General features: G+C 32.4%; 2 protein-coding genes and 1 long non-coding RNA gene across 3 annotated transcripts; all 3 read right to left on the bottom strand.

Annotated features, from left to right (window-relative positions):
- Positions 1-464: 464 nt before the first annotated feature.
- LOC111712026 (sorting and assembly machinery component 50 homolog A) lies at positions 465-15,710 on the bottom strand (the record flags this gene model as incomplete). Its single annotated transcript, XM_023486534.1, is given in 15 exon segments — positions 465-1,678; positions 2,130-2,197; positions 5,257-5,300; positions 5,660-5,728; positions 6,206-6,272; positions 7,986-8,059; positions 8,386-8,480; positions 9,452-9,525; positions 10,182-10,286; positions 10,956-11,046; positions 12,164-12,223; positions 13,272-13,349; positions 14,443-14,502; positions 15,334-15,390; positions 15,665-15,710. Coding segments are annotated over 15 exon segments (1,032 nt in total). The 3' UTR covers positions 465-1,615.
- Positions 15,711-16,229: 519 nt separating this feature from the next.
- LOC111712031 (uncharacterized) lies at positions 16,230-18,868 on the bottom strand. The gene is made up of 2 exons (XR_002767367.1): positions 18,769-18,868; positions 16,230-17,021 (listed from the first exon to the last, which is right to left on the bottom strand). It is a non-coding gene; the product is annotated as an uncharacterized LOC111712031 (long non-coding RNA).
- A 2,206-nt stretch (positions 18,869-21,074) lies between these two features.
- On the bottom strand, positions 21,075-23,184 carry LOC111712030 (splicing factor U2AF 35 kDa subunit). The gene is made up of 2 exons (XM_023486541.1): positions 22,529-23,184; positions 21,075-21,426 (listed from the first exon to the last, which is right to left on the bottom strand). Exons 1-2 carry the CDS (start codon positions 23,141-23,143, stop codon positions 21,241-21,243), a joined length of 801 nt encoding a protein of 266 aa, XP_023342309.1. The 5' UTR covers positions 23,144-23,184; the 3' UTR covers positions 21,075-21,240.
- Positions 23,185-23,297: the final 113 nt, after the last annotated feature.

Below are 23,297 nucleotides of genomic sequence, written 5' to 3'. Positions count from 1 at the left end.
TTGTGTTCAATGCCCCGGAAAATTCCAAAACAGAGAGTGGGTTAATCCACTATACCAAGGTGGTCTTACCCTGCAGAGATAACTTTAATTGATGGATCCACCAATAGTTAACAAAATTGTTCATTTTTTAATCGAGTCAGTCAGTATAAATAATCTTTCATTCAGGAATATAATTTTGATCAAATTTTTAATATTAGCCTGGTTAAACATAATTTATTACATGAAGACTAACTTTTATTTCAAATATAACTTTTTTACCGAAATCATTGCTGAAAAAATAAAGGTTGTTGATTTTAAAAGATCTTGATTTTGAGATTAAAAATAATCCGAATTCATAGAATTGTTGAATGATAAGTTTCAGACTGCAAACTCAGAATAAATAGTGATCACTTTTTAATAAAAACAACCCTTAATATGCACATTTTTGGACACTTAAATAATTACATATCAATAAAAAGACGAGATAACTTGATAAATTTTATTTAAAAAATACTACAGTAAAAAGTTTATGTTTAGGCTATATACCTACAAATAGCTTCATAGCTTATTTAACACAGCTCATAAAATAAATCAAAGAAAATTTTTAAAAATGGTTGACAGCATATCCTCGCAGCAGTTGAAAACGTTGATTTTAACTTTCGGAGCGGCTGTCAACGCTGTTTTTACGTTGTCTAACTCCAATAAGTTGTTACGTATGTATATGAAGCTGTTTGAAACTATGTTTTACAGATTTGTGTAACTGCATGCTGTTTCACGTACTATCCATGTACACTGTACACAGTACAATGTAGGTTTAAAGGGACAGTAAGTGTAATTTCAAGTGAATTCAAGTGAATTCAAGTGAACAAAGATGACAATGCCCGATTCGCAACAGTGCATTTAAAAGCCTTTTCTCATAAAGTATGAATTGTTCGATAATTTTGAAAAACTTTAATTCCCAAATAAACTAAAATATTAGATAAAGGTTTCAAGGGTATGAATATGGCATTACATCTCTGCATGAAGGGTCACTTGATAATACGCGTACAGCCCCTTTAACACTGTACAATGAGTGTGCAGTGTTTCTAAAAAAACTATCTGAAGAGATCTACATTTATGAACTAGAGTTTATTCCCTGTTAGTTAGCTCCTGTTGTCATCCTCAGTTGTAATAAACCCAAGGTTCCTTAATGCGTTTGATTAGGAAGATTAGGAAGAAATTGGTAGATTTTTCCTCCCAAAAGGCCCAAGTATTCCTCTAAATTGACCGATTTTGGCTGGTGTCCTTCACATGGCAGTTTCCCTCAAAATTGGTAGTTTGCCCTCAAAATTGGTAGTTTCCCTCAAAATTGGTTGTTTTCCCTCAAAATTGGTAGTTTACCCTCAAAATTGGTAGTTTACCCTCAAAATTGGTAGCTTTCCCTCAAAATTGGTAGCTTTCCCTCAAAATTGGTAGCTTTCCCTCAAAATTGGTAGAAATTCCTTTAAAATAGGCAGTTTTCCTCTTAATAGGCAGGGTTTCCCTCCAAATTGGAATTATTTTACAAATTTCTAAGAGACAAGAGTAACCCTGGATATATAAAGCCCAGGTAGACAAGAAGGAAATGTTGACTAAAGGGACTAGAATCAATATTTATCTACAAAAAGTTGACCCCAACTCCAAACTGAAGCCCAGGGGTCACCTTGTCACCTCGAGAAGCCTGAAAATAGTAAAAAAGAATTAAACGGACTTATTCTTAAAATATGAGAAGTTATTTTAAGTAATCCCTCCCTTTAATCATGCAAAAAGCTATTTACAAAATTAAACCAATATATTCGATCTGAAACTAAAACTTGTTTCATTAACAATAAATTGTTTAATTGACAGTAAATTGTTTATTTGAATTGATTTTACCAACTATTCCTTTTTAATTCATTAAAAGGGACTGAAACTTTTTAAGTGACCCGAAATTCCATTTTTTTATTGACAAAAAAAACGTCGTTTTTACTGAAATATACTTTTATCCAACCAAATTTTTTACATTTTGGAGACTTCCAGGGACTTTCTAATATATTAAAATGGCTAAAATTAGTAAAATACTTTATTATTTTTTCTTGAGAATGCTAAATATTCAAATAAATATATTTTCCTTTATGTTATTTTTAGCTTACCTTAATTGGAATACAATAGTTAAGTTCTATTCTAGCAATACCACCAAGTTTAACTGCTAATCCAAGACCTTAAAAGAAACCCTAGATTAATCCTGTAAGATACAGTGATAACCAATGGATACTTTTATGATGAAAAAGAAAGACGACAATTATCAAAGATTATGTAATTTAAACTTATGAAATTGACTTAGTACTTACAAAAAATGCTTAAGGGACCAGTTTTACATTAATTGCAAGGAGTAGTTTAACCACCAGACAAAGTTGAACCAGTTCTCTTTAACTTGACCAGGTGCAGCCCGCGATTAAAGGTTTGACTCGAGTTGGAATTCTCGAAACCCCGGTCTAAGTCTCAATCTTAGACCCAACGCTGACGACAGATTGTGTCACGTGATTGAGAGCTGCAAAATCTTCGGCTCAACTTACGTAGTTAGGCCTAATGTAAACAAAATCGACCATGGTTGTTTTTAGTGGATAAGTAGTCTCAATGTTGAGTCTTATTCTATTTTTATTCAGGAATCTGCTAATTTTCCCGATTTTTTTTTTATCGCGGGCTCAGGTTCACAAAACACGTGGTTTAACTACGTCAACGTTGTTCAACTACTGCTAGCTTTCATTAGATATGGTCCTAGTGTCTAAATTTCTAGAGTTTTAACAGTTGGTCTTTATAAATCTTTCGATGCATTTCTATTAAAATAAAAGAGAGATCGGGAAATAATTTGCCCAGCTTTTTAATTAAATATCTTTGTTTAAAATTTCTTTATCTTTGTCTCTTTACTTATTTTAATGATTAGAAATAAGAAAGAAATTACGTATACTTGTTTTCCTGATAACTTGCCAACAAACTTTGAATTTAGATAAATATTATCTTATAAAAATACTTTAATAGTTGTTTATTTGCATAAAAGGGGAGACAGTTCAAAGTCAAATATTGGCTTGAAATTGTACTATAAAACTGAAATAAAAAATGGTGAGCTCTGTGGATTTTATCGCTTTTGCTAAGGCAGTGTATACGATATATCATTAATTAAATCATAACTTAAAACAGATATGATATCTTAAACTTTGAGTCTTGTATCATCTATGTAACTTTGCCTGTCTGTTTGTATCCAAACAACGTAAAAGCGGCTCACAAGGCCCCAGAAAAGGTTTATAGATGGTAAATTTTTTTAAATGTTCGACAAAAAATATTTTTATTTTTGAAAATATACGAATAGAAATCCACGAAAATTTGAGAAAGATTAAAAATGTCGACTTTAATAGGAAAATTGTAAAGGTGTTAAAGTTGTTCATAGGAAACCTAAAAACCAATACAGAAGTACATTAATCTCAAGATAACAATTTCTTCAACCTATTTTTAATTTACACATTTGGATTGGACATCCTATTTTTAATTTACACACTTGGATTGGACAATGTACATCCTATTTTAATTTACACACTTGGATTGGACATCCTATTTTAAATTTACACTCTGGATTGGACAATGGACATCCTATTTTTAATCCTTTTTTTAACACATTGAAGTTGAAAATGTATTCAACCTTTACATGTCAACAGATATTTTTAAAATTAATATCATTATTGATATTGGGATGGGGGGAACTCACAAATCTATAAATATTAATATTTATAAAAAACTTCGTAACCCCTCCCCCCCCCCTCCCGGAAAAGTTGAATGAAAACATCAAGGTTGACATCACTCAAAGTACTTATAGTTTTTAGCAAACAATATTTTCAGTTGTTTATTTACTTAGCTTTGTTTACTTGACATTGTTTAATGTTTATACACTTTAATCATGAGTGCGTAGTAATTTTCCAGACCGGAGACTACAGTTCAAGCAATGTGCGCAGAACGAAGGTGGAAAGATAAGGTTTGTATATACTTTTTTCATTGGCATGTTAATTTAAACCAGCGTGGAACTTCAGGGTGTCCCACGAAACATGAAAGTAAAGAGAAAAAGATAGAATATCGTCTTTGATTATAGAAATAACAGACGGCATTCATTTATCAACCTACTTTTCAGTGTATGATTTTTAAAACATTATACACAAAATTCCCCTACTCCTGGCATTTCCAAAAATGTGGTCTGCCTTTTAGTCTTCATGTTTCGTGGGACACCCGGTAGTATTATTAGAATAATAAATATGTGAAGCAAAAGTCGGAAATGTTTCTTTGCTGGTTAAAAAGGCCAGGCTTGTGAAATCACAGACAAAACAGTTCTATTTTCCCCAAAGTAGCATAGGGTTAATAGCTTTTCTAAAAAATCAACTGAGGGGCACGGGCAACACCCCTATTAGATTATGTGTATCTCATAAATGTCAAAAGTCCCAATTTTTTTAGGTATCTCACATGACCACAGGAAAGGTTTATAGCCTGTTGAGATCAATAGTTTAAAAAAGTGTTATCAAGATTTTTTTTAAATATCAACCATGCATTAAAAAGCGAAAGCTAGTTAAATTCATCAAATTATAAACCCCTGAAATAAACTACACCGAAAAATATAGAATCGTCACCTGACTGCTCTCTGACAGCGAACGATGATATTCTATTGAGACAACTCAAATTTCTCCAGACAGCTTCATATTGAAGATTATGTATAACCTAGAATAGAATGATTACCCACCACTTTTCTAAAATACCACCAATGAAAACCTGCCCCTTTTCATTGATCAGAAAAGTTGTAAATAAGGCAGTTCCCACCACTTTTCATGAAAACCTGCCAACTGCCACAAAACCCTGTAACTATGGTGCAGAAAGGATAGAAAATAAGGAAAGAAAGTAAATGAACCTCCTACGTGTGGTGCAGAAAGGAAGGAAGGGAACCATCTACCTTTGGAGAAGAAAGATAGGAATTTAGAACCATCTACCTGTGGTGTAGAAAGGAAGAAAAGAAAGGAACCATCTACCTGTTGTGCAGAAAGGAAGGAAAGAAAGGATCTATCTACCTGTTTTGCAGAAAGGATCCATCTACCTGTTGTGCAGAAAGGAAGAAAAGAAAGGATCCATCTACCTGTTGTGCAGAAAGGAAGAAACCATCTACCTGTGGTGCAGAAAGGAAGAAAAGGAAGGAACCATCTACCTGTTGTGCAGAAAGGAAGGAAAGGAAGGAAGGAAGGAACCATCTACCTGTGGTGCAGAAAGGAAGGAGCATGTTTCCAGGTAACCAAAAACTAAAAAAAAATATATTTTTATATTAGTAATTTTATTCAAAAAATTTATATTTTAATCATTTTTATTTACATTTAATCGTTAAAAAGTGCTTTAGATCTGAAACAAAGCTGAGTATAAGCCTTAACAATTAGAATAGGAAAAATGATGACCGGACCGCGTCACCTAATCCCCATGGATATGTTTGGACCCCTATTTCATCAAATGCTGGGGGTTGTCTTTTTATAAAAAAAAATAATACACGAATTAACTTATCATTACTTTCTGGGTCGTGAATTTTTAATTCATTGACTGTTGCTTATGTTATGACCATTATGTTTAATTGGTAAAAATCCACACGGTCATGACCATTAATGTTCACCTGCCAACATTTCCAGCGGTCATGAACATATGAGTTTTAAACAGGTCTCCGAAGCCTCCACGTCCTGGTCTAAAAAAAAGATGTGAATCTGGGGATCAAGCATTGATCTCCATCTTATGCAGATCAATGAACTAATATAAATCCTTTTCATTGTATTAGATTATATTTAAATCTAATTCAAATTGGTTTGTAAAAAACAAAAATAAGAACATCGCTTTAATCTTCTTCTTTATTTTTTTTTGACATTCTCAAAAAGTGATAATGGGGATGGTGGAGATTTCCTATGAGGGGGGGGGGCCCAATAGGCCCATTTCTAACACTGAGTATTAGTTTTGGAACTAATGTCCCCTGTAATAAGGAATATAGAGTACATTTGTTGACGACAACGTCACTTAAACAACTTTAATCATTCTTTGTTTGTTAATCTATATAATAAAATGAATATACAAGTATGTCACCTGAAAGGTAAAGGAAGGTATAAATGAATATACAAGTATGTCACCTGAAAGGTAAAGGACCGTATAAATGAATATACAAGTATGTCACCTGAAAGGTAAAGGACCGTATAAATGAAGTCCAGTCGCCCAAAACAAAGTACCTCCAAGAGCATTTCCTAAAAAATATCAAACATTAAACTAAAAAATTATTTCCTGTTAAAAAATAAATTCATGTGAAGAAATAGATACAAATCATTATTCTGTCATGTGAAGAAAAAGATTCGTATCTAGAATCCATCATATGAAGAAAAAGATTCGGATCTTGAATCCATCATATGAAGAAAAAGATTCGGATCTTGAATCCATCATATGAAGAAAAAGATTCGGATCTTGAATCCATCATATGAAGAAAAAGATTCGGATCTTGAATCCATCATATGAAGAAAAAGATTCGGATCTTGAATCCATCATATGAAGAAAAAGATTCGGATCTTGAATCCATCATATGAAGAAAAAGATTCGGATCTTGAATCCATCATATGAAGAAAAAGATTCGGATCTTGAATCCATCATATGAAGAAAAAGATTCGGATCTTGAATCCATCATATGAAGAAAAAGATTCGGATCTTGAATCCATCATATGAAGAAAAAGATTCGGATCTTGAATCCATCATATGAAGAAAAAGATTCGGATCTTGAATCCATCATATGAAGAAAAAGATTCGGATCTTGAATCCATCATATGAAGAAAAAGATTCGGATCTTGAATCCATCATATGAAGAAAAAGATTCGGATCTTGAATCCATCATATGAAGAAAAAGATTCGGATCTTGAATCCATCATATGAAGAAAAAGATTCGGATCTTGAATCCATCATATGAAGAAAAAGATTCGGATCTTGAATCCATCATATGAAGAAAAAGATTCGGATCTTGAATCCATCATATGAAGAAAAAGATTCGGATCTTGAATCCATCATATGAAGAAAAAGATTCGGATCTTGAATCCATCATATGAAGAAAAAGATTCGGATCTTGAATCCATCATATGAAGAAAAAGATTCGGATCTTGAATCCATCATATGAAGAAAAAGATTCGGATCTTGAATCCATCATATGAAGAAAAAGATTTGGATCTTGAATCCGTCATATGAAGAAAAAGATTCGGATCTTGAATCCATCATATGAAGAAAAAGATTCGGTTCTTGAATCCATCATATGAAGAAAAAGATTCGGATCTTGAATCCATCATATGAAGAAAAAGATTCGGATCTTGAATCCATAATATGAAGAAAAAGATTCGGATCTTGAATCCGTCATGTGAAGAAATAAATTCGGATTCTGAATCCGTCATGTGAAGAAATAAAATTTAAATTCTAAATAAGAGATGTAAATAAATATTCAATAGATTCGGATACAGAATCTGGCATGTGAAGAAATGAATTAGGGTACATGAATCCATCATGTAAAGAATTAAATTCGGATTCTGAATCCGACATTTGAAGAAATAGATTCAGGTCATGAATCCGTCATGAGAAGAAATAGATTCAGATTCTGAATCCGTCAACTGAAGAAATTTTTTCTTTGCCATCTCTGAAGGAAACGTCATTTGGATAAAGAGTTATCGCAGCGAAATGTTATTAAGACTAATTAGACTGTTGATTTTCAAATCGCTGCTTTTCATCACAATAAACTAAGATTTTGGCGGACTTTTTAATTGATATAGGTGCACTTTCAAAAGTCAAAACACAAAAAATGACCAGGAAAACTTTCAAATTTGAACGTCTATAAACCTTTCTTGGGGTCATGTCAATTGCCACAAAAAAAATTACAAACAAAATGTATTGTTGTCGAAGAAAGCAAATGCGAATTTGAGAATTATTCATACCATCAGAATGAGGTCCAATTCCCCTGAGATCAAAGCCCCGAACATTGAGAGGACCTCCCAAGAAGAAGTTGTCACTGTTGTCAAATCATAATTTTTTAAATGTGGTCTTATTAAAGTTCAAAATAAATTGTAAATTAGTTTCAAAAAGTTTTCCACTCAGCAAAGCTTATTTTAAGGATGAAAGTAGGGACATATCTTACCATGTATAACGTCCAATGTGCAATTAAAAATATAATTTAAATAAAAATGTATTTGTTTTGAGTAATGTTTGATAATATTTCTTCAACTATCAAAATTCCAAACTAAATGATATAAATAATCTGAATGACATTATAAATTTTAAAAAAAACGTAATTTCAGTAAAATAAAAAATAAAATTTAATTTAAAAAGTGTTATTCCCTAATGGTTAAAGTTTTATCTCCTTGAGTGGGTTTAAGGATACCAGCGTTTAAACACCCTTGGATAGATATATCCTCACCCAGAGGAATATTCGCCTAGAAAATCAATTAATCAATTAGTCCACCAATCAATCAAGAAGTCCACAAATCTATCAATCAACCAATCAATTCACTAATCTAAAATCAATTAACCACTCAATCCACAAATCAATCCACCGATCTATTACTAACTGTTTGATCCACCCATAAAAAATCAACCGTTATTCAGTTAAGCAGTTTATTAGTCAATCAAGCCGATTAATCATTTATTATCATACTTAAAGGGAGTGTTCGCGAAAAATGAAAGGGGGTATAGGCTTACGGCGAAAAATAAGCGCGTTTGATTGCTACTAATCTTACTTCTATCTGTTGCGCCTATAAAAGACGAAATTTGTTTAAAACGACTCAAACTGAAGAACGTAGCGTCCATACAAATTTAGAAAGTTGCAACATTCAACTCAGTTCGTAAAAAAATCAATATAATTCCGGACAAACCATTTAGATATTACAACTAATAATCATCGACAATTTTTCGACGCATTCGTATAAAGTCGATATTTCATGATATTTTTTATTTTTTATGATCTGATAGTTACTTTTGAAAACATTAATTCATGTTTCGAGGATTTTTGATAATATATTTTTCCAGGAATGTTCGAAAATCCAGGGCCAGCGAAATATAATTTTAAAAAAAAGAAGTCAGAAATATTATGAAAAATTAACTATATAACAAAACGTCGAAAAATAGTCGATGACCATTGTTTGTAATTTCTGAATGATTTGTTTGGAATTAAATTGATTATTTTATTTTATTATTTATTTAATTTGATTGAGTATTAAAAAAAATCAACATGCTGGGACACAATTTTTTTTCTCGCGAATTTTATGTCAAGACTTTCTCTGCTTCCCAATTAAAATATTTCCAAAAATAAATTACCTAACAAACTACTTTTTTCTTCATTCCCATAAATAAAGCGATATTTGAAATAAATATATATTATAAAATTACCCCACACCCTGGATAATACCTGGACTTCGAGTTCATTCTTGAAAAATCCAATATTTCCACCAAGTCCAGCGAATTCTTGGGTCAACCTGTACACTCACAATATACATAAATCAGCAACAGACTTATTATGTACAAGGTAAAAGATCCTTGTACGCCTGCTTTGATACAAATTGTTTGTGTACAAAAGACTAGGGGGCTCCCCCACCCCTAGAAAAAGACCTTTAAATACAGATTTTAAGGTTACAATGCATGTTCATAGCTCAATTTTTCATTGGAAAAAATTAGAAGGCTAACTTTAATAATTTGGGTGCTATGGAGGTTTGAAAAAAATATAGTTTTTAGATCTGTAGCTTTTATAACAGCTTTTTTTCACCTTTTTATCGTTCTGCCCCCAACCCTGTGCATTAGCAAAAAATACTTTAAAAATTCTTTAAAAATTCTTTAATAATTGTTTAATAGGAGGGGNAAAGGAAGGAGGAGCTATCTACCTGTGGTGCAGAAAGGAAGGAAAGGTCTGCTAGGAACTATCTACTTTTGGAGCAGAAAGGAAAAAAAGAATTCATCTACCTGTGGTGCAAAAAGAAAGGAAGGGAAGGAAAGGAAGGAAGGAAGGAGGGAAAGGAACCATCTACCCGTGGTGCAGAAAGGAAGGAAAAGTCTGCTTGAAACCATCTACCTGTGATGCAGAAAAAAAGGGAAGGTTTTTTTAAAAACCCTCTACCTGTGGTGCTGAAAGGAAGGAAAAGAACCATCTACCTGTGGTGCAGAAAGGAAGGAAAGGTCTGCTAGAAACCCTCTGTCCAGCTCTTTATATCCTGAACCTGGATGCTCTCCTACGGCTTGGTAAATGTTTCCTAATAAAAAAAAATATAAATATAAAATTATATTTATATTATTAGCCTTTCTGCTTGCCATTTTTTTTATCTCATGGCTTCCAATTTTTGTTCTTACTCAAGTGACCCCAAGGATTTTAATGACCAGGTAAAACTAATTCAAATCCAAATTATCTTGTTCTTTTGAAAATCCATAAATTGAAACAAGTTTAGGAAATGCTTCAAGTTTGATTATAAAAACTGATTAAGTTAGTAAGTAAGTAATCATTTATTTATGAAAAATAACAAAAACTTACAAAATTAAGTGTTTAAGGAGAAAATATTTGAAAACCTCCAAAAATCGAGGTTGTGGGAATATTTCCCCCAATTCTAAAAAAAATATAAAAAATAGAAATAAAAGGAAAAGGAAAGTTACATATTTATTGTTAACATTTTATTCAGTTTAAACTAGTAGTGGATTGTTAGTATTTTTCGACAAAATAGAAATAAAAATGATAGATTTATTTCTAATGTTTAATAAAAATAAGATAGGTTTTATAGGTTGTGAAAAATGTACAGGTTAGAAAGGTTTCTTAGTAACAGACAAAATAAAAAGTTGAAAGTAAAAACCTATCATCTAAATTTTGGACAATTCCATTAGAAAATACCAAAAAAAGGCGTTTAGGAAAAAAAGAGTCATGTTGAATTTACCTGTAACATTTGACTTAAAGGCACCAAAGAATGGTTTAAGAAAAGAGATATTAAAGCTGCTGGATTTCTTAGTTCCGTAGGTGTAATCAGCCTAAATATTAATAGATAAAATTTTATTGGTTCCGTAGATGTAATCAGCCTAAATATTAATAGATAAAATTTTATTAGTTCCGTAGGTGTAATCAGTCTAAATATTAATAGATATAATTTTATTGGTTCTGTAAATGTAATCAGTCCAAATACTATCAATATATTAGTTCCGTAGGTGTAATCAGCCTAAATATTATTAGATATAATTTACTGGTTCCGGCGTTGTAATCAGTCTAAATATTTTCAATATATTAGTTCCGAAAATGTAATCAGCCTAAATATCAATCAATTTACTGGTTACGTAGGTGTAATCCACCTAAATATTTATCAATATATTAGTTCCGTAGGTGTAATCAGTTGAAATATTTATCAATGTATTGATTCTGTATATGTAATAATTAAAAAGGAAGTGGTCGCTAAAAGGTAAAACAACAAGGATCAGATAACACGACTCAAACTCTTTTCCCTTAAACCGTATATCTTTGCTACCTCGTGGTGCAAACCCCAAATGGGTTTAATGATAACAAAATCAGAAGTATCATCGAAAATTAAAAATTTAATAATCTAAATAATATGGTTATCTCTTGAACCGACATGAAAATCGGAGTTCATAACAATTGAGAGAATTAAAAAATATTGAAAATTGGGCAAGTTTTGATACGTCAAAAATAATTTTTTCCTTAAAATGAAATTTATTTTTTCCTAACTCGGTCAAATTTCAATATTGTTCGATTCTGTAAATTGATTTCAATTCAGAAATTCAACTCTGTTCTAAAGATACCCAATTTGATAAAATTTTTAACAAATTTTTATTTTCACTTATACTTATTTGAAACTCATATTTTTTAATTTTGTAAAAAATTATTTAAGCATGTCTTAGTCTTAATAGTCCTAATAGAATACTTTTTTGTTTCTTAAAAACTGTTTCGGAAAAATTTCACACCGTTTAATCTTTATAAATCTATATTTTATCTCGCACAGTTAATATTTTGAATCAAAACGACCGGAGAAGGAAAAAATTTAATCAAAGTTTGAGGCGATTATGAGTTTTAATCTGTACTAATCTATTATTCTGAAACTATTGAAGTTATAAAAAAAGCAGTATGAATTGGGTTTACCTGTAGTTTCTCTCCTCTACCCAGAACATTTAGAAGTTTAACACCAGTCATGAGACTACCCTGGCAAGTAGGTTAAATCAAAAGATGAAGTAAAGAGTTTCTCGAAAATATTTAAAACATTTATCAGATTATTATTCATCTTGTTAAACTAAATTATTAATTCAACACTTTTTTTAAATTGTAAATAAAAAATATCTTTATCTTCCAATCGAAAATAAACATAAATCTTAATGCAAAATAAACAATTGTAACATAAAACCTTAAAGTAAGGAGATACTTGATTTTCCGATTTATCTTTTATATACATTATACAGGTTAGCCAAAAAGCAGGAGACTTCAGAGTGGACTGTACGGAATTAATTTTTTAAAATTTTTAATTTCCTTAAGCAATAAACATTTTTTTTTGCAAAATCACAACTTTGAATTTAATCCATTTCAATCAACCTTTAATTTCATGTCGCTATAAAAGTCTCATTTATTGTGGGTAACCCTGTGGATTAACCGGATAAATTCGGAAAAATATTAATCTTTAGAGTACTACCGGTCGAGTAAATAGAAGTGAAATGGGAGAACACACCGTAGGATGGAAATAAAAACTAAAAAAGGTAAAATCTGAGCTGAAAACTTTAGAATGGGATATCCTTAATCCCGATCGGTTAATTAATCTGGAAATTAATAACATGAGGAGCATTATTTAATCTCGAGATTAAGAAAAAAGGTTTATCAAGGATTTATCCCGATATCCACCATTCAAAAGTTCACAGCTCTGAAACATCAGATGAACAATTGTAAAAACCCGACAGAGAGGAGAGGCAGTTGTAGTTTTTTATTGGAAGGTAAAAAAGGTAAAAAGAAAATAGAAAATCTTAAAAAACGCACTACTTCACGTTGTATCCCTTCTGTAGTATATATTTGCCCACCAAATCATATTTTTATTTTTTTCTGAGAGTTTAAAAGGGATTTATTCCATGGAAATATATGCTCCCGTGTAGAAAATATATGCTCCCGTGTAGAAAATATATGCTCCCGTGTAGAAAATATATGCTCCCATGTAGAAAATATATGCTCCCATGTAGAAAATGGGCACACATAATTAAAAGCAACTAACCTCGTTATTTCCGACCAGTGTGTTCACACTACCCACAATCCTCTTATTCTCCTCAACGTTGAATGTAACAACATAATCCTTAAATATTTATTTCTTTAAAATCAACCAAAGTTAGAAAATTAACAAGGGCTTTTTTTGTTTTAATGAAGGTAAACATGGATATCACAGATTGATTTTTAAGAATTTTTGTTTTATCATTTTACAATCTTTTCTAAATTTTTCTTAAAGGAACTGTTGTTTTATTTTTAAGTGAACCTGCAGTAAAACTGAGTGCCATAGTGATTCACAAAGGTACCCTTTAAACCTTGATCAAAAATAACATTGAAGATTTATTCTATTTCCACCAGTCAATAAAAAAGATTAAACATGGATTACCTATTTATTCTGATTAGACAAACCTATCAAGGGTACTGTTGTGAATCCGAAATGTAGGCTCTATTAAAACTATAGGTCTACAGTCATTACGGATGCAGATAGATTATATAATCATTTGATACATTAATTGTAAACTTTGATCGACTCTTGTATTTTAAAAGTTAATTTCTTTGATATATTCTAATTGATGATGCGGAAAAAAGGACTACCATTTAATCTACAACAATCCACCATATTTAGTTTCATTTTAAATTTTTAGCAAGAATGTAAATTGAAAATACAAAAGTTAAAACAGAAACATTCACATTATTCTTGAATGGGTTTCCGCGATTAAGGGAAACAAATAAATTTGGATATTTGAAGCATGGCCTCTTACTCATTAAGTCTTTTTACTCGACGAAAAAAGACGATCTTTATTATACAATATACAAACATTAAGAACATAAGAATCAAGATAAGAAGCTCCTCAAGTTTAAGGAACCCCAGCTGCCAATGGAACATAAAACCAATATATATGGCATTGCTCTACTTTATAAACAGTGATACCCATAAAACTGTGGAATAGCAAGACAAAACGTGTTTCATATGATTTAAAATAGTCCAATAAACGTGAAACTAGGCAATTGTGCAGTTTAAACCTGCTTATTTCAATAAATAGGTTCATTTTCAAGCTATTGGTAAAACTAATTGCTCTATAACACCATCAAATACACATGAGATTGCTTAAATGTCGTTTTCCTATTCCACCGTTATATGGTTCTCACGGTATAGGATAATTTGTATGTAGATAACCAACCTTAACCCCGGTCTGACTTGTATCAATGTGAATTCCAACTTTTGAAAAACAACCCAGCTCCTAGATTAAAGAATATTAAAGTTATAAACATAATTGTAACAATCGTTAGTTTCTATTCGGATATATTAATAATTTAACCATTCAGTGTATTATATTTGAGACATAAGATTATCAGAGGTGAACAATTTTGATACGAGTGATTTTCCTTTATCTTAAATGCTTGATTTAGATATCCAATAAACATTAATCTCCAATTGACTGGCTTCATGAGTCCAATTCACATTTAGAAACCCTTCAAATAAATTTTTCTGAAAATATTTAGTACCAATGTTTTCTTTCTGATGTATTTTATTCTTTTTATAAAAACTTTTTCATCGTAAAAATCTCATGAAAAAATATGAAACCAAGGATCAGATTTAATGAACAGTGGGAAATCGTTGAACCACGAACCGTCCCGGTTCAACCAGCTCTCATGTACGCTGATGAAAAGTGGTTAAATTTTATCTATGCAGTTCAACCACTACCGATTCATAAAATTTGCTCCCATGTCAGATACTATTAAAGTTCTTGAAGGGACTGTAAGTTCAATTTCAAGAGGCATTCCAAGCAGAGATGGCAATGCCCGATTTACAACGATACCATTAAAATTATTAATTAGATATCCATTTTAAACTTTTTATTTTCATTTGCGGTTTCTCTCTGAAAGTTACTTGCACTGCGCGCATTCCTTGTTTATAAGAAGCATTGGATAAACTTAGGGAAACAAACACTTTTCTAGAAAAACAAATGACGGTATCTTCCACATTTTACATGGAAATCACTTGAAATTACGCTTACAGTCCCTTTAATTTTGAATCTTTAAAAATATTTGATTGAATTATGCAAAATTACCTGAAGCTTGCCTCGAACCTCCTGAGACATGAGAACTAAATCCTCAAAATGTTCAACCTATTTGAAACATTTTTTTTGAAGGAATTGAGTTTTTACCACAAACTCAAATTTTCTAATCCCTAAGTCTTGACAACATAATGTGGTAAACCTTTGATATTTGAAACTATTATTTCTGTTAGATCAAATAGTCTAAGTTTAAAATATCAAAGGATTGAACTATCAGGTTTCAAAGATAAATAGATTAGAAAGTTTGAGTTCGTGGCAAAAACTCAAATAATTTCCTGAATTAATTGTGAATAGAATTCTCAAAAACTTATTTAAGAAAAATAACCTGGAAAAGATCCTTGACACTGTTCATAACAATATCGTTCTTGGTTCTACAAAAAAAAAGATTAATAATGTTTCCAATATTATCAAGTAAATTAAAAATTATCATATAGAAGGGGAAATGTCATTAGACTTAACAGTCAATCATAATCTCTTTCATTCGTCTTCACAATTATTTTCTTAAAATTTCTTCCTGAACAGTCAATCATAATCTCTTTCATTCCTCTTCACAATTATTTTCTTAAAATGTCTTCCTTAACAGTCAATTGCAATCTCTTTCATTCCTCTTCACAATTATTTTCTTAAAATTTCTTCCTCAACAGTCAATCATTATCTCTTTCATTCCTCTTCTTAAAATTTCTTCCTCATCAGTCAATCACAATCTCTTTCATTCCTCTTCACAATTATTTTCTGAAGATTTCTTCCTCAACAGTCAATCATAATCTCTTTCATTCCTCTTCACAATTATTTTCTGAAGACTTCTTCCTCAACAGTCAATCATAATCTCTTTCATTCCTCTTCACAATTATTTTCTTAAAATTTCTTCCTTAACAGTCAATCATAATCTCTTTCATTCCTCTTTACATTTATTTTCATAAAATTTCTTCCTCATCAGTCAATTACAATTTCTTTCATTCCTCTTCACAATTATTTTCTTAAAATTTCTTCCTCAACAGTCAATCATAATTTACTTGCTATTAAGTTTATGGGTCAGAAAGCGCAGTGCATTCAGCATGCAGCCGACTGTAAGCATAATTTATAAATCAGAATAATAATAACTACTGATATAAATGCGTATGATAATCATGTTTATTAATTGGAACCAAATATAGATTTGAATGTTCAGATATCTTTTTTATCTACCTAAAACTTATTAATGTTGATGATTTGGCAGATAAAATATTGCAATAACGACGAATATGAAGCCATCTGTTGACAAATAAAGAAATAAATTGTAAAATTGTGAAATGTCGATAGTTCTATTCAACCGAAGAACCATAAAAATATGGTGTTCAATGAAAATAAATCGTTAATGAAGGTCAGTAATATCTGTTAATCTATGTATTTCCATGAAGTAAATCTGATTTTTAAATATTCGAAAATCCTCAAAGTATAAATCTTCCAAATCAAATCCGCAAATCCTGCAAACTTCAGCATAAAATCCACGAAGTGCTAACTGATAAACATCCTGCCCATGTTTAGCAATAAAAGACTGAATGACAGTGGAGTTTTGAAGATTAGAATCCAAATCTAAAAGTGAAATTTCTTCTATCACTTTGAATTCTTCGTAATCAATCTTTTCTGACTTCCAGAAGTCCTTCGATCCACGTTCTGGGTTACAGAACTCATCAAAGTTCTTTCTAAAAGTTTCCATGTGTTAGTATAAAGAACAAGGTGAGTGGGGCATTTTATCAGTTCAAAATAATTATGGTTAAATCAATATTGATCTATGTATGGGAAGGGGATTGCCTGGGGCCAGGAACAACCCCAGCAATTTTCTTTAAAAAAATAAATGTTAGAAAATATATATAAGAAGCGTGTAAAAATTAATATTCTTCAACTACAGGAGAAATTAGTTCCAAAACTAACACTTGGCCCCAGGGGCGGATACAGGGGGGGCGGGGGGACATTCGCCCCCCCCCCACCTGAATTTGGACTTTTTTGTTCCTATTTTCAGAATAGCTTCTCATTAGCATGCTTAGGGGAAAGAAACCCTAGTGCAAAACAGGAAAAATATCTGTCTAAATAAACTATAATGAGTGAAAAGTTAAAAATCTAGTGTTTTAGTCTTTAGTCATTAATTGTGACCCTTTTTGAGTCTATTAAGTCAAAAAAAAAATGCGGCGAGATTTTTTGTTTGTTCCTAAAAAATCTTGCCCCCCCCCCCCTCACTTAAATCCTGTATCCGCCCCTGCTTGGCCCCTTTCACACACTGAGTGTTAGAAATGGGCCAAATCTGCGAAATTAATCGTATATATTTTTGTTGTCCTCGTCATGCTTAATAAAATGTTGGTTATAGTTTTAATTATGGACTTTTACTCTGGATATGGGCCGGGATCCTAAAAACCCAAACTTTAACACTCAGTGTTAGAAATGTTAGTTTTAGAACTTATGTCCAAAAGTTAGCGTTAAAGAACGAAAGTAATACATCCAAAGTGTAAAAATATGATAATCTTATGAGGAAAAAAATGTAATAATGGAAATTCTTAAACGAGATGAAATAATCTTGATGCAGGCCTGAGTTAAAGAATGCATGAAGATTATTTCATCGAGTTTAAGAATTCCATTATTACATTTTTATCCTCATAAGATTATTATTATATCATATTTGTGAGGTTCCATGGGCACATACTCAAGAAATTATATTAAAAAATAATTCTGGTTAAATCAGACTATTTTAAGTTGGAACAGTTAACATTATGAAAGGTTGCAAATAAGTTTTATGCTCTTGTTCTGACTTACACTGTTTTATTTTTCTAATGTTAAAAAAACATTTTAAAAGTAAAAATTGGTTCTTAATTTGAAAGTAATGCATGTGGTGTGATTGTTTCCTTAATTTAGTTTAGTTTGTTTGTTTACCAATTTCTAATGATTTTGCTCGTTTTTCAAGTTATTGAGATACAGCATGTTAAATGNGATATGATATAATAAGCATTCTTAAACGCTAGAAAGCAAACAATATTTAACATTTTCTTTTGAACTTTGTAATAATGAACATTCTTACACGATAGGATTACTAATATGAAACCGAACAGATTTAAAAAATTTAAAAAAATAATAAGTTTAGATATTTTTTGTATTTAACTAAATGATTGTTTAATGTATTGCGTTATGTTTAACGTTTATATTATAACACTAGTTGAAGGGCCCGGCATTGCCCTTGACAAAAAAATAAAAAAAAATCGATTTTTTTAGCCTATAACACCCCGGTCACCCATTAGTGTTCACAAACAATTTCAGCCCAATCGGTCCAGCCGTTTGACCGACTGTAGGCAACATATATAAATACGAATGTCTTGTTTTATTATATAGATATATCCTCTTGAATAGTTTTGTTTATTAGAGTTTCTTAACATGAAAATATTGACTTTCTTTAAATTGTCTTACCTAACTTGAGTTGTCCAGTAAAGCTTTAATTCAGCTTCAAATAAATTGATGTGAAAATCTTCAATTTACCAGTTTAATAAATAAATAAATAAATAAATAAGTAAATAAATAAAATGATCCGGGAAGCTAAAATGTCTCGGATCCGGGAAGCTAAAATGTCTCGGATCTGGGAAGCTAAAATGTCTCGGATCCGGGAAGCTAAAATGTCTCAGATCCGGGAAGCTAAAATGTCTCGGATCCGGGAAGCTAAAATGTCTCGGATCCGGGAAGCTAAAATATCTCGGATCCGGGAAGCTAAAATGTCTCGGATCCAACGGATCTTGAACACTTGTTATTGCTATTGTTTAATTTCTCAACAAATTCTCACATCGATGAATAAATAGTTGTAAAATTCAGGGTTATTCACGAAGACTGAGACTTGAGAGCAGGAAAACCAAATCAATCCTTCAGATCGTTAAATTCAACAAAGAATTCATGTCGGCATTAAAGTCTAGTTCGTTGTAGGTAACTCTGTATATAATGGAAAACCTACCTACAGCAAACGATTAGTTCAAAACTATTGTCTGTAAACTCAACGAGGTCTGAAGATGATATCAAAATTTTTAATTTATCCCATTCCAAAAATTTAACTTATTCACTATTAACAATTTATGTGTATTTACTACTAAATCTTGTTTAACTGAAGGGTAAACGGGTCAGCCTGGTAGAAGATAGGACTTTTCGTTGTGAATAATTAATTTTACGATGAGCTCGGAACTTTTTGGTCTTTAATCCCTTCAGAAACAACTAATCTGAATCATACAGGGTGTCCCACGAAACATGACGGTAGAAAGTCGTCTTTGATATTTGAATTTATTTGTGACATTCAGTCGTCAACCTATTTTAACATGGATTCTTCTTGAAACAATTACCACACAATTCTCCTCGTCATTTCCAATAAATGGTCTGCCTTTTCAACATTACCGGAGATATTAGGAATTTTGTTCAGATTTCAATTTTGTTAAATAAAACAATAATTGTCAAAATCTGAACGAAATTCTTCATTACTCTGGCAATATTGAAATGCCAGGACTAAGGATATTTTGTGATTATTATTTCTAAAATTTTACTTCTAAAATTATGTTGATAATTTAATACAGCAAATTATATCAAAAATCAAGACGACCTGTAAGTCGTCCTGCTACTATCATGTTTCGAGGGACACCCTGTATGTGGTCTGACAAATTGCGCTGAATTCTTTTGGAAATTGATGAGAGTTCTTTTACTTAAAACATCGATCTGTTAAATAAGACAAAAAATGTGTTCTTGCCACAGGCAAGATCTCTGATAAAATTACGAAACAACTGGTTTTTTTGAAGTACTTGATGAATTTTGATATAATCCTGTGGCGTCCATTTTGAAGATTTGAACTTTATCCAGATTCTTGGTATTCATTTTGGCTTTCAACACTTTCATACCGTCAATGTCAATTCCTATGAAAAATAAAATTTAAAGTAGCAAGAAAACCCGAAAAAAATGAAAAATTTAATTTTAAAAGGAAAAGTTTGTCCATCCTATTTTAATACTTTTACGTAAAAATTATATTGTTTTAAATAAAAAACATTTTTTTAATTCGGTGCTTTAACATTTCTTATGGGAAAAATATATTTTGTAAGGGAGGGGAGGGGGTGAATTTGCAAGAAAATAGACACGCATGTTAAAATCCCTAAACCATTGTTTCTTTATTGGGTTAAAAAATTCTATTACAAGAGTTTATGTACTGAACTTGTTATTCGAGTTTTTTAGGAAAATAAAAAAATCCTGCTTGGAAGAAGTAAAATCAGAATAAAGATGATATTTTCTTGATCATTTATTTCCCCATTCCCCCTCAGAATGGTGGGAAATCTACCTATCAAGCTGCTGAAAGTATGGTGGGAAATCTACCTATCAAGCTGCTGAGAGTATGGTGGGAAATCTACCTATCAAGCTGCTGAACGTATGGTGGGAAATCTACCTATCAAGCTGCTGAAAGTATAGTGGGAAATCTACTTATCAATCTGCTGAAAGGATGGTGGGAAATCTACCATCAAGCTGCTGAAAGTATGGTGGGAAATCTACCTATCAAGCTGCTATGGTGGGAAATCTACCTGTCAAGCTGCTGAAAGGATGGTGGGAAATCTACCTATCAAGCTGCTGAAAGGATGGTAGGAAAGGGCGTGTATCAAGTGCCCCTCCCCACAGCATATTTCAAGTGTGCGTATCTTTTCTCCTTGCGCACGAACCAGGTTCCAAAGGCGCTTGGCCACTTCTCTCATTTTAGAAAAAAATCTGAAAATTTGAAATTTACAATACTTGACATCGTAACTTTTATTACATTTGACAATTTTTAAATGAATCGGGAGCAATTATATTTTCAGATTATGTGAACAGAAGCAAACAGAGCAAAATCTAATTATGATTGAAAAAAGGTCTGTTCACGGATAGCAGGAGGGTTTAGTACCTCCCACCCCTCTCCCTACTCCTGCTCCTCTCCTCTTTAACCCTGCTGTTTCCGTCCCTGCTGCTTCGGTCCTTGGACCTGCTCCTCTTCCTGTCCCTGGACCTGTCCCTCCTGCGGTCCCTGGACCTACTCCTCCTCCTCGTCCTCTTCTCCATCTCCAGCTCGTCCTTCAGGTCAACCTGACGATAAATTCATAATTAACATACAACAGGGATATATATTTTTGTTATAAACATTGACCCACCACCAACCAGCAAAAATATTATTTCCAACGTGCTTTAGGATTGTGAGCTCGTAATACCAACATCGTTTTTTTTCTCGCAGAATTCGGGGGATTTGAATAATGACCGTATTAGGGGGATGGGGAGGTGGGAAAATTATGTTGTTAAAGTCCCCTCAGCCTTCATACAAAGATGGCAATTCCCGATTCACAACGGTAATCCCGATAATACCGATGTTTTCTTACAGAAGAAATTCCCAAGTCACTTTTTGAGTGAAACCACAATTAAAATAACCAGTTTTCCAAATTATAAACATTGATATCTAATTCATACTTGATCAGATAAAGGCTTTAACTTGTTAACCGGAAAGTGCCATTTGTCATTTGAAACTACGCTTGCAGCCCCTTTAACAATAAAAAGGGATGCAAATTTTTTAATAATCATGGATACCCCTCGTCAAAACTTGTATTTTTCAACGTATGCTGTGATTATGAACGTTATAATTGTGAGTGCAAAGCGTTAAAATAGTTTTTTTTCCCGCCAAAGTCACTAGAAAGAAAGAATTTATACAAAACAAAACATTTAAATGACCAGAGAAGTGTGATACGCCTTAGCTTGAGTACAGATTTAACTTATCTTTTTTAACTTTATAGAAAAGCAAAAGTAGTTGAATTGCATTTGATTAGACTCATTTGGTTCAACTACTTCCTAAGGTGTCGTTGATATCTTAAAGGACCCCCCTGCCCTTCGGAGGGAATTCGAATATTTAATATTCGAGGAGGGAGCAAGGTTTGTTGAGTGAAAAAAGTACACATCCAGTGGCATGTTTTAATCTCATTTCGAAAATGTTAATCTGCAAAATTCCCCACTAAGTAATTTCCCCCCTTGTTTTAGCGAAAAATTCTTATAAGGATCCTGACATACAAGGTAAAAATATTTTTTTAAAGTGAGCAGGGCAAACTTATTAAAAATATTCGTATCTTTCCGCTATTTTTTTAGAATGGAGGCATAAAAATCGGAAAACAACCCCCCCCCCAAAAAAAAAAAAATGTTAAATAACCTGGTTTCCGCCGGCTGCGCTTCTGTCAACACCGCCTCCCTTCATACTACGACCGTACAGCTCATGCCGAAGCTTCCGGCCGATAGGCTTGAGGTGCATGAAGTTACAGAACCCTGATCTAGTACACTCTCCGGTCTCGTATTGACGACAACAGGCCTCACGGAAGTCTGTGACAGGAGTGAGCTCGGCGTAAATCGGCCGGCCACCAAACCAACGATTGTTCAGATCATTGGTCGCTTTCTCGGCATCTTCTTCACGCTTGAATTTGACGTAAACATTGCCGACCAGGTGGTCGCCGAGATTGTCGCAGACGTTCATCTCCTCAACCTGACCATACTTATCCTCACACTCTACGAACACGTCCTCGAAGAAGTTGTCGTAGTGCTCCTGCATCTCTTCGTCGGTTACGTTTGCCAAGTGAGAACCGTCGGCCGTCTTGGCCGAATTCTGTGGATTGATGTAAAGGTTCTGCAGAAGCATAGTCTGTGAGAATGTAGGTTTGTTGTGGATCCTTGAACACCTATCTCCGTGAGTACACGCTCCCATCTTGAAGAAGAAGGAACAATTCACCTTGTCCTTCTCTGTACCAAATATACTGGCGAGATATTCAGCCATTTTCAAACTGATTCAATTCTCTGAAAAAAATATTTATTTAATCGAACTTTAAAAAAGAAGTAACCCAAGAAAATATGCACATATATAACGATAGAAATTTGTAATTTCGTTATTAGGGTCCGTCCTAGTGAACGATTTTTGCCCCCCCCCCCCC

The sequence above is a fragment of the Eurytemora carolleeae genome, unplaced genomic scaffold (genome assembly GCF_000591075.1).
Source record: "Eurytemora carolleeae unplaced genomic scaffold, Eaff_2.0 scaffold130, whole genome shotgun sequence".
NCBI classification, from domain to species: Eukaryota; Metazoa; Arthropoda; class Copepoda; order Calanoida; family Temoridae; genus Eurytemora; species Eurytemora carolleeae.
The sequence above is the reverse complement of the archived record's forward strand: the minus strand, read 5'-3'. Positions and strand labels throughout refer to the sequence as shown.

Excerpts from the sequence above, each read along its gene's own strand:
- LOC111712030 (XM_023486541.1), bottom strand. The coding sequence starts at position 23,143 with ATGGCTGAATATCTCGCCAGTATATTTGGTACAGAGAAGGACAAGGTG. Across the intron at positions 21,427-22,528 it reads GCGCAGCCGGCGGAAACCAG|GTTGACCTGAAGGACGAGCT; the intron begins GTTATTTAACAT and ends ATTTATCGTCAG.